Source organism: Sus scrofa, chromosome 2 (genome assembly GCF_000003025.6).
Source record: "Sus scrofa isolate TJ Tabasco breed Duroc chromosome 2, Sscrofa11.1, whole genome shotgun sequence".
NCBI classification, from domain to species: Eukaryota; Metazoa; Chordata; class Mammalia; order Artiodactyla; family Suidae; genus Sus; species Sus scrofa.
Window position 1 is genome coordinate 80,372,067 of NC_010444.4, and position 11,602 is coordinate 80,383,668.

The 11,602-nt window shown below is 49.6% G+C and overlaps 1 protein-coding gene across 1 annotated transcript; it reads left to right on the plus strand.

The window, feature by feature from the left end:
* LOC100524609 (transmembrane emp24 domain-containing protein 9) lies at window positions 4,722–9,635 on the plus strand. Its single transcript, XM_013987532.2, has 7 exons — window positions 4,722–4,812; window positions 5,878–5,960; window positions 6,490–6,853; window positions 7,267–7,367; window positions 7,647–7,772; window positions 8,297–8,443; window positions 8,579–9,635. Exons 1-7 carry the CDS (start codon window positions 4,722–4,724, stop codon window positions 8,726–8,728), a joined length of 1,062 nt encoding a protein of 353 aa, XP_013842986.1. The 3' UTR covers window positions 8,729–9,635.

Genomic DNA, 11,602 nt, shown 5'->3' on the forward strand with positions numbered 1-11,602 from the left:
ACCACAGCTCACGGCAAAGCCGGATCCTTAATCCACTGAGCAAGGCCAGGGATCGAACCTGCAACCTCATGGTTTCTAGTCGGATTCATTAACCACCGCACCACGATGGGGACTCCTAACTATATTTTCTTATAGTCTGTGTTCTTTTTTTTTTTCTTTTGTCTTTCGAGGCCAGGGATGGAACCCACAACTTCATGGTTCCTAGTAGGAATCCTTAACGACTGAGCAACGACGGGAACTCCCTAGTCTGTGTTCTTGATGCTCTGGCATCTGCGGCCTCAGACTGGGAGGGCCTGTCCCTCCCAGGTTAGCCAATTCCTTAATATAGCAAAGGACTTCCCTCAGGGCTAGCTTTCACATGCAAACCAACCAATCCAAAACCCATACTCCCCTAACCACCATCTTTGTGTGTGTGTGTGTGTGTGTGTGTGACCCAGGCCGCTGCAAATCAGGTCTTTAAGCCAAACCCTATTCACCACAGTGGGGACTCCTCCCAACCCCACCTTTGTTTACCTCTCACGTGCCAAGCTAATATGCCCCCAACCCTAGTCACCTCAGGGCCAAGTATCATACAACCTGTGGCAGCCCCTACACTACTGACCCTGCTGAAATAATTCAAACTAACCAATCACTCATTCCTTCCCATGAAAATCATAATAAAGCCTTTGACCCATGCTTTTCCCTCACACCTGCCTCCTGACCAACCCTGGTACTTCCCCATGTGGTCCTGCATAACCTAATGTACCCAGTCCTCTTGAGAACTGTAACGAATTATCTTTTCAATAGCAATCATCTCCTGATTTGTTGGCCTCCCCATGTCTGAATAGTAATAAGACCTATATTACATTTATTTACTTATTCATGCATTCATTTATTTATTTATTGGCTTTTTAGGGCCTCATATACAGCATAAGGAAGTTCCTAGGCTGGGGGCTGAATCAGAGCTGCAGCTTCAGGCCTACATCACAGCCACAGCAATGCCAGATCCAGATCCGAGCCGCATCAGTGACCTACACTGCAGCTTGTAGCAATGCTGGATCCTTAACCCACTGAGTGAGGCCAGGGACTGAACCCTAGTCCTCATGGATACTACTTGGATTTGTTACCACTGAGCCACTATGGGAACTCTAAGACCTACATTTTAAAACAGAAAGAGAGGAGGGAGATGGGAGGCTCTATGGGGAGAGAGGGGAGAAAAGAGTGGAGAGGAAAGAGGGACAAAGGGGAAGTAAGGAAGTGTCACTGTCTGCATTTGCCATCTTCTTCCTCCCTCCACCTTGGTCTCCCCATCATGTCCCCTCCCTTCCCTTTCCCCTGGGTTTTACCTCACCATAGACAATGAATGATCTTTGAACCAAAAGAATGAGGTTTCCCATTTGCATGCAAGACTGAAGAGAAAGACTTCATTCTAGGGAAGGGGTGGGTACCAGTTAGGAAATTTGATGGAAAGAGTAATGATTGATAGAGTATGTCTGAGAAAGCTGCATCTCATGAAAATGTTCATCTGTATAACCTCTGGCATGAGGGGAGAATATATGTCTTGATGAGAATGAAACCCAGAAAGAGGTCATGGTGCCTCAACCAAGTCTGTGCATTTCTTTACCCATCCAGAAAAGATGTTTAGAAGGACTTTGAGGATGCCACAAAACAGTTCATTGTGGAAGAGTGTAATGGTATTTTGGCTGGAGTAGAGTTGAGACTTAGGTGAGCTGGTATGTTGCATTTGGCCACACTAGAAGTCCTCTGAGTCCTGGGATTAATGGTGTCCTAATTCTCAGGGACTGAAGCACAGCCCAGCCACTCCCCTTGGTTTGCCCTCCTTATGGGAACCCCCACAGTGCAGGAGAGAGAACCAAGTTGGGCACAGAACTGTGGAATGGACTGCTTGAAGCCCTCATAGACTGGAGAAAAAAATGAGACCTCTGAAAAAATTCTCCAGGAGTGGAAGGATTCAAGTGGAAGGATCTGTGTGAGCCTAGGGGTGGGGTGGGGTTAAGGGGGAACACTGATTGGTTCCAGGTCCAATGTGATACTGTTCTTGATGTCCCTGGATTCAGCACATAACACACCCCTCAGTGTCTAGGTGTTCTAGGACAGAAAGCACAGGGAAAAGAACTCTCACAGGAAATTCTTCCGTGGAGATGGTCAAAAGGAACAGAAGAAGGTTTTCTACAGGCCAAGGAGGAAGAGAAATGTAGAGGCCAGTGGTCCAGAGGAAGGGACAGTGGCATGGTGTATCCTGGGGATGAGGTGGAGGTCACCAGCAATCCAACACAATCCACCCAGCACCAGAGCAGAAGTGTACATGGAAGATTTGATTTTATGTGCAGAATATTCTAACTCTGATGCATCTTCACCCCCACCACTCCCAGCTTGAGAGGCCTAATGGGAATAATGAGGAGGGGACTTCACAAGAAAAACCAAGAATAGGGTATAGAGATTTTGGCTTTTCATGCACTCATGATTCATCATTACTCTTCTTCCTTCTTTCTTTCCTCCCTCCTTCATCCTTGTCTTCTTCCTTCCCCCTTCCTCCTTTCCCTCTTACCTCTCTCTCTCCCTCTTTTTTTTTCTTCCTCCAACTTCTCTTTTTCTTCTCTATCCCCCCTTTCCCCTCCATACTTTCTTTCTCTTCTTCCTCTCTCCTCCTTTTCTCTAACCACACATCTATTGCATGGTCATGTTGTTCCTAGTTTTTTTGTTTTGTTTTGTTTTGTTTTTGGCTAGGCTTTGGGAAGCTTAGAGGTAACTACGTGGCAGAAACCTATCTCTCCCAGCTATCAACCTCCTGGGACTTGCACATGAATGGATAATTATGATTCAATGTGGTTAATAAAGGCTCCAAGCAGCCTTTATTAACCACACCTGAGAGGACAGGAAACACCTGAGAGTGCTGCTGTGCTTGAGTCTTGAAAGGGTGAATAGGTATGAGGAAAGCGGAAAGGGGGGCAGCAATGGGAATGTAGGACATTCCCTAGAAAGGGCACAGAATGTGGTAGAGGGGGAACCACAGGGAGGGCAAGTCAATGCAGCTCCCCTGTGTCTCTTTTGAATCTCACGAGTGGCACCCAGGTTCAGTGGTATTGGCAGCCAGTGTTGAATGAGATCACTGTCAAATAGGAGGATCCCAGAATGGTGGCCTCACCTTTCTTATATGCTCGGCCCTGTAATCACTCAAAAAATGATTTTATCATCAACACAGTACTTTTCCTACTTGGGAAACCATGTCACTTTTCCTAATGTCTGGGTTCTTGGCTTTGAAATCTTGCTGTAAAGTCACTGGTGCACTATCTCCTCACATGCATATCACTGCAAGCCCTAATAATCTTCCACTTTTGTCCCTTTAGAGGACTTCTGTAGATAGTCTGACTACTGGACCACTGCCATGGAATAGTACAGCTTCCTGTGGGCCAGTGCTGGTCCAAGAGTGTTTGTTAAAATTCTGTAATGAGAAAAATATAGAAATTGAGGAAGTGTTTGGAAACTTTTATAGAAATTTAACATATGTGACATCCAATCACGTAATCAGTTTCATTTTTAATTTTTATTTTTCAAAAGTACTGGTTCATGGAGTTCCCATCGTGGCTCAGTGGTTAACGAAACTGAATAGGTACCATGAGGTTGCGGGTTCGATCCCTGGCCTTGCTCAGTGGGTTAACAATCCATCATTGCCGCGAGCTGTGGTGTAGGTTGCAGACGCGGCTCGCATCCCGAGTTGCTGTGGCTCTGGTGTAGGGCTCCGATTGGACCCCTAGCTTGGGAACCTCCACATGCCGCAGAAGCAGCCCTAGAAAAGGCAAAAAAGAAAAAAAGTAAAAAAAAAGTACTGGTTCATGAGGGATTGGAAATTTTTAAAAAAACAAAATACTGGGAGTTCCCGTCATGGCGCAGTGGTTAACGAATCTGACTAGGAACGATGAGGTTGCGGGTTCGGTCCCTGCCCTTGCTCAGTGGGTTAAGGATCTGGCGTTGCCGTGAGCTGTGGTGTAGGTTGCAGACTCGGCTCGGGTCCTGCGTTGCTGTGGCTCTGGCGTAGGCTGGTGGCTATGGCTCTGATTAGACCCCTAGCCTGGGAACCTCCATATGCCGCAGGAGCGGCCCAAGAAATAGAAAAAAAACAAAAACAAAAAAACCCCAAAAAATACTAGGAGTTCCCGTCGTGGCGCATGGTTCCGACTAGGAACCATGAGGTTGCGGGTTCGATCCCTGCCCTTGCTCAGTGGGTTAACGATCCAGCGTTGCTGTGAGCTGTGGTGTAGGTTACAGACGCGGCTCGGATCCCGCGTTGCTGTGGCTTTGGCGTAGGCAAAGCTCCGACTGGACCCCTAGCCTGGGAACCTCCATATGCCACGGGCGCGGCCCAAGAAATAGCAAAAAAGACAAAAAAAAAAAAAAAAAAGGTACTAGAGTTTCTATCATGGCTCAGCAGAAACAAATCTGACTAGGATCCATGAGGGCGAAGGTTAGATCCCTGGCCTCAATCAGTGGATTAAGGATCTGGCATTGCAGTGAGCTGTAGTGTAAGTTGCAGACACAGCTTGGATCTAGTGTTGCTGTGGCTGTGGTATAGGCTGGCAGCAGCAGTTCTGATTTGACCCCTAGCCTGGGAACCTCCATATGCTTCAGGTGAGGCCCTAAAAAAGACAAAAATAAATAAACTTCTAAAACAAAAATAGAATACCAAAACCAGTCCTTCACTGCAGGCAGCGATAGCAGTAATCATGGTTCAGGACCGTGGACAGCACCTTGTTCTGCCTGCCAAATCCTGCCTGAGTGATCACCCCTGCTCCCAGCTCCTGGTGAATGCCCTTGGTGAACAACTAGTTCCCAAATCCAATGGGTGCGTTTTAGCTCTTGTATTAGTTGAGCTTTCTAAAGCATTTGCCTTTGTTACCTGCACATGGCATTTTTGTTCAAAGATCATTCCCAATGAAGGAATAAAAAATGTTACCCTAGAATTACCAATAGGCCACACTGCTAAAATGAGGGGATAATTCCTGGTAGCTAAAACATATTATTAATCTTAAAACACTGGAGTTCCCATTGTGGCTCAGGGGTTAACGAATCCAACTAGGAACCATAAGATTGCAAGTTCGATCCCTGGCCTTGCTCAGTGGGTTAAGGATCCCATGTTGCCATAATCTGTGTTGTAGGTCACAGATGCAGCTCAGATCCCACATTGCTGTGGCTCTGGTGTAGGCCGGCAGCTAGAGCTCCGATTAGACCCCTAGCCTGGAAACCTCCATATGCCGCGTGTGAGGGCCTAAAAACTACCAAAAAACAAAAACAAAAACAAAAACAAACACTATATTGACACTGCTCCTTTGCTTTTCAGTGGGCTCTTAGAAGGTGGGAGACAGGTCTCATTCATCTTCGTGTCTAATACATATTATTATTATTATTATCTTTTTTAGGGCTGCACCTGCAGCATATGGAGTTTCCCAGGTAGGGGTTGAATCGGAGCTGTAGCCCGTGGCCTCACGCCACAGCCATAGCAACTTGGGATCCAAGCTGTATCTGCGACCTACACCAAAGCTCATGGCAATGCTGGATCCTTAACCCACTGAGGCCAGGGATGGAACCTGTGTCCTCATGGATACTAGTCAGATTCGTTTCTGCTGAGCCACAGTGAGAACTCCTCCAACACGTTTTACAAAATCTGTCCCAGATCTATTACCACCAGACACCTGATAGCGGAAGACTTCATCCACCACCTGGGTAGGTCTAATGCATTATATTGATATTTGAGTCTACAAGCGCTACTCAGGGCACCGTGAGCTTTGGAATTCCAGAGATTTGCTTTTCCTGGGTCCCATCTTGTCATGTTGGCCCCACTCTGCCACACTTTTCAGTTGTGTATTCCCTTTCCTTTTCCAGCTGCATTCCTGAAGCCTTCTTTCGCCCTCAGGCTCACCCACAATCTCTTCTTTCCGTCCCACTGGATGAAGGGCTCCACCTGTGCAAGTGGGCCTGGCAGTTCCTGCCCTCTCTGTGATTTGGCCCAACTTAGCTCCTCCCTCTGTGTTCCCATAACCTTTCCTCCCATAGTCCCTTAGCTGGCCTGCTGGCTGCTAGGCAATTCTAGGTCCCTCAATCAGAATTGTTTTTGCTCCCCCCGCCCCCACCCTCTGCCTGCTCAGGGAGATTTTAACCATCCTTCAGAGCTTGAGTCAAATTTACCCCTTCCATAAAACCCCTTCTTACATCAGCCTCTGGACCCAAGCTTCTCTGCTTTCTCATTATGTCTCACCATTCTATCATCAATTCTGAATTCCTTCAGGTTCAGGTCCAAATCATGCCTGGACCTACCCACACTCTCAACACCCATCTTGGGCAGCCACTCTACAAGTTTCAGAGGACAAGCCCCTTCCTCTCTTTCAGGCTCAGTTACTCCATCAAGACTGGGCTTAGGAGCCCTGCTCCCCTGGGTTTCTGCGCGCATTAATCAAGGGTAGGTAAGGAAAGCGCTCTAGAGCTCCTCACTGATAGGGTGGGGACTCGCGTGGCCCCTTCACAACGCAGGTCCGTGAGAACGCGCCTGGGGCGGGGCCACGCGGGGGCTCCTGGGAGTTGCAGTCCGTGGGAGAGGAATTCGCAGTCTCCGCAGGCCCCGAGCGGAGGCTTGCGGACAATCCTGGGAAGGTGGCGGGGGCCTACAGGGCGCGAGGCGCTGGGCCCTGGGCCCGCCCCAGGCGGGGATGGGACCGAGCGCGGGCAACCGGACTGGCCCTGCCGCTGCTGCTGGCGCTTCTGCTAGCGCTGGCGGGCGGCGGGGACGCGTTCTACCTCGAGGTCCGCGAGCTGGAGGAGAAGTGCTTCATCCAGGAGATCCCCGATGGCACGGTGGTCATAGGTGCGCGCGTGCGCGCGGCTGGTCCCAGTCTTGCCCTCCCCGCGCCCAGAGTCCTGAGAGGGGTTGGGGGATGAGGACTTGCGGATCAGCTCAGGCCCACACCTCTCCTCCACTGCCAGGGGCTGGGCACGGGTGGAAAATGGGTGGACAGCAGTGTGACCAAAGCATCCTTTGCATTGCCTGTACCGCGGTTGGGGCGCTGAGGAGGCAAGTCTGATGCAGACCTGATAACAGCAGAAAATTGGGTCTGGAAAGGGGAGAAGAGAGGCGGAGGGCATGGTCAGGCCCCGCAATCAGACGCCCACGCCCACGCCTTCCTGTTCCTTCCCTGACCCCCCTTACTCCTAGAGGTCCTGGGCGGGCTCTTGGTTGTGGGTGTGGCTGGGGATGCATCCAGGCTGCCTCTCCATTAGGTAACTACAAGACTGAGCTATACGACCCCGCTGTGGAAAAGTACCAGCCTTCCCCGCAGTGGATCAATTTGTTCGTGTTTGTGAAGGACCCTGAGAACAAGGTGAGGCAGGCCTTGACTCCCTGCAGCACCCCTTCCAGACCTCCCTAGTCCTCCATTTCTCTCTGGAGGACTAAAGGAGGGCTCAAGGAAGGCCATGTGAACCGTAGTGTTGTGTTTTGATAGTGCTGGGATCTGAGCTTTTTGAGCCCAAACTGGTGCCATTTCTTTTCCACCCTCCTCGCTGGTCTGGCCTATGGGGGTCAGGACCTGGGATATCCCCAGAATTCCTCTAGGTGTCTAATCAGCTTCTCTGTGCTCACTGGAGGCTGCTTCCTCTAGAACCTGCTGTCCCGTCAGTACGGCCCTCGGGGCAGCTTCACCTTCACCTCCCAGTCTCCTGGAGAGCACCAGATCTGCCTTCACCTTGAGTCCATCCGGTTCGCCCTCTTCTATGATGGCAAGCTGGTGAGTATGGCAGGGGAATGTCACCAACCCTGAAGCTCAGCGTCTCAGTCCCTAGGGTAAGAAGGATGCAGGATGGGCTTTCCATGAAGTAAACATACAGAGGATAGCTCCTGAAGAATGAGGGGGGACCCAGGAGGGAGTCCTCTCGGCTCCCTGCCAGCCCTAGGATAAAGACCAAGCTTGCTAATGTGAAATTCAGAGCTGTTCAGCAGCTGAATGCTCCTAGTTTCTTCATTGCCACCTCCCACCATTACAGGACTGATCAGAGCTGCCTGTCTTAAACACTGAGTCATACCTCTGTTTCTCTGCACATGTTGTTCTGTCCCTTCTGTCTTTTGGCTATAGAGCTCCATGCATGCAGTTCTTTAATCTGGTGTTTTGGCACTCAGAACAGGGCTAGTCCCTGCATCAATAAGTGTGAGGAGCTGAACTCTGTTCACTGTTAGACCCAGAATGGGGTGTGGAAGCTGGGTTTCTGGCAGGTGAGTGGAGCTGAGCTTCCTGACCCCCTCCCTTGGCTCCAGGCCATTCACTTGGACATGCAGTTGGGTGAGCGCACCAACGATTATACGGAACTTGTGGCCAACGACAAGCTGAGTCTGCTGCATCTGCGCATACAGCAGCTGGTGGAACAGGTGGAGAAGATCCAGAAGGAGCAGGAGTACCAGAGGGTGAGGGGCTGGGCTGGCCCAGCTGGGACAGGGGATGTGTAACCTTCCAGGGAGTGACTCTTCCAGCTCTTCCCCTGGGGGCAGGGGGTCAGTTCAGTTCTAGCCAGGCACCTTTTCTGTTCTCCCCTCCCACAGTGGCGAGAGGAGCGCTTCCGGCAGACAAGCGAGAGTACCAACCAGCGGGTGCTGTGGTGGTCCATTCTGCAAACCTTCATCCTTGTGGCCACTGGCATCTGGCAGATGCTGCACCTCAAGAGCTTCTTTAAAGCCAAGAAGCTGGTTTAGATGGACTCCAGAGATCAGAGGCCTAGCCCCCACCCACTCCCCCTTCTGCTGGCAAAGGGAAGTAGCCTGGCCTGGCCTGCTCCTGGCTTCTCCCACCCCTCCCAACCCCACAGGGCTTCCTTGCTACTGGCAGGGGGAGAGAGGACCTCTTTAAACTGGTTTCTCAGCAAAGACTTGGGAGAGGATGGGTTTCCAGCTGGAAACACATGGGTGGGAGGGGCTGTAGTTTCTTTTGTGGCTCAGTGTTGCTGAGCAGAAGGGAGTGAGTGTTCCCCCAACCCCCATGTTAAATAGAGTGGGTGACTTATCCCAAGAGTGAATATAAATTATAACTGTCAAACTTTCTGACCTAAACATTTATTGCCTCCTACTCTGCAATTCATTCTGCGTGTCCAATCAGATGTTAACATTTCAGGTCCTGCATGCATTGGATGGGGTGAAAGGTGCTTTTACCCCGGAAGCCTTAGCAACATGTGGAAGCTTTTCCAGAAAAGTCCACTTAGGACCTATCTTCTGGGTAACCTGAGTGCTGATGGTGATCCTCTGCCTCCCTGTCTCTCTGGGCTCTGGTCAGGCTCATGCACTCCCTTTCGAATCACCTGGACTTCTGGGTTCTTCAAGGAGTCTGATGGGCACTTCTGTCTTCCTGCTATTTTTCAGTTGACCTATGTCTGTTTCTAGGATGCCATTGGCTGATCTTTTCAGGAGATCCCCAAGTCACTGTTCCCATTATATTCTGCATCTCCTATAACTTAGTCTTCACAGGTGGACACAAGAGGAGATGCCCCCATTGCTTCTGCCTGATCTAGTTCACATTCTACCAAGCCCTGTGTTGGCTGCTCTGTTGGAACTTCTCTCATGTGAATTTGACATTTTCTGCTATAAAGAAATTCACTAGTTGGCCCCATCAATAAAATCAAAGTCCAATCATCAAGGCCATGGATATCAATAAGGGAGATTCCCCAGGCAGAGGGGCAGGTGTGACAACCCTGGCCTCTTAGCCCCTGAGATAGACTCACCTTCCCCTAGGATACTCCTGAGGGATGACTGCAAGCCTCAGGGGTGCTGCTCACTTGTGTGTCTGGCCCCAGTTGGCCTCTGAAAGTATGAATAAGAATTAAGTTAAGGCTGGGGGCAGGGACCATTGGAGAGGAACTCCTGACCAGGGAATGTGACCTTAGGGTCATTTCCCTCATCTAAAGCTAGGGGTGGGGTTGGGGAGGGTGCTCTGCTCTCAGCTGCAAGGGAAGTAGAATGACCCAGATGGGTACATTCTTGCCCACGGAACCTGTGGTCTGACACCAAATTAGGAGGGACCTTGAGCATGCATAAGAATGATGCATGCTTCTGAGAAGAAAGCCTGGGCTAAGGGCAACATGTCAGGAATCCTGGCCTAATCCAGATGGCTGTAGATGGCTGCATTTCATAACTGGGACTCAGGATAGGAGTTAGCTGGGGGAAGAATGGTCTAGGTAGTGGGAATAGCACATACAGAAGCTCTCAGGCAAAAAAAGGACATGGTTATTGGGAGAAGCCAAAAGAAGGCCAAACTATATCAAAATCCCAACTCCAGAGAGGCTATCTGCAGCCTGCTTTCCAAATTATGATTTCCTATCTAGGACCTGCCTCTTCCCCAGTGATTAACCCCAGAAGGACCACCCTATTTATTTATTTATTTGTTGTTTGTTTGTTTGTTTTAGGATCGCACCCTCGGCATATGGAGGTTCTCAAGCCAGGGGGTCCAGTCAGAGCTGTAGCCACCGGCCTACACCACAGCCACAGCAACTCAGGATCCAAGCCAAGTCTGTGACCTACATCACAGCTCATGGCAATGCTGGATCCTTAACCCATTGAGAAAGGCCAGGGATCGATCCCGAATCCTCATGGATGCTAATTGGGTTTGTTAACCACTGAGCCATGACAGAATTCCAGGACCACCCTTTTTAGAGGGATCCTGTCTTCTGCTCACAGCTGTGAGACTTTATCCTGATGATTCAATAGGGAAACAAGTCACAAAAGAGCAATAGTGAGTACATGGGAGAGCTGCACACACACAGTAGAAGGGGGTTCCTTTGTGTCAACCTCCCCATCCATTTCCAAATGGAACCTTCAGTCACTCTGTGGAGGAAGGGACACGTGTCCCCGATTTAGAGAACAGAGCCAGCTAGTAAGGGACAGGCTATTCTAAAACCTGGCCAATTCGACTCAATTCTTTTTTTTTTTTTTTTTTTTTTTTTTTTTTTTGTCTTTTTGGGGCCACACCCATGGCATATGGAGATTCCCAGGCTAGGGGTCGAATCAGAGCTGTAGCCGCTGGCCTACGCCACAGCCATTGCAACACAGGATCCGAGCTGTCTCTGCGACCTACACCACAGCTCACAGCAACACGAGATCCTTAACCCACCGAGTGAAGCCAGGGGTCGAACCCGCAACCTCATGGTTCCTAGTAGGATTCATTTCTGCTGTGCCACAACAGGAACTCCTCAACTCAATTCTTGGTGTTCTTTTCTCTATCCAAGCTACTTTTCTCCAGGTAGAGAAAAGACCTCATACAAAGAGGTAAGACTTACTGTCTCTGTTTTGAAAGAGCTGGCTGTTTGAATAAGTATATTAGTTTCTGTGGCTGCCATAACAAATTATCACAAACTTGGTAAATTAAAACAATAGAAATTTATTCTCTCACAGTTCTGGAGGCCAGAAGTACAAATTCAGGGTGTCCTTCCAAAGGCTCTTAAAGAGAATCCTTCTTCCTCTTCCAGCTGGTGGCTCCAGGAATCCTTTGGTTTTCATCTGTAAGGCTCCAATCTTTGCCTCCACTTTCTCCTCTTGTGTCTGTCTCCTCTTCTATGTTTTATAAGGACACTTGTCATTTGG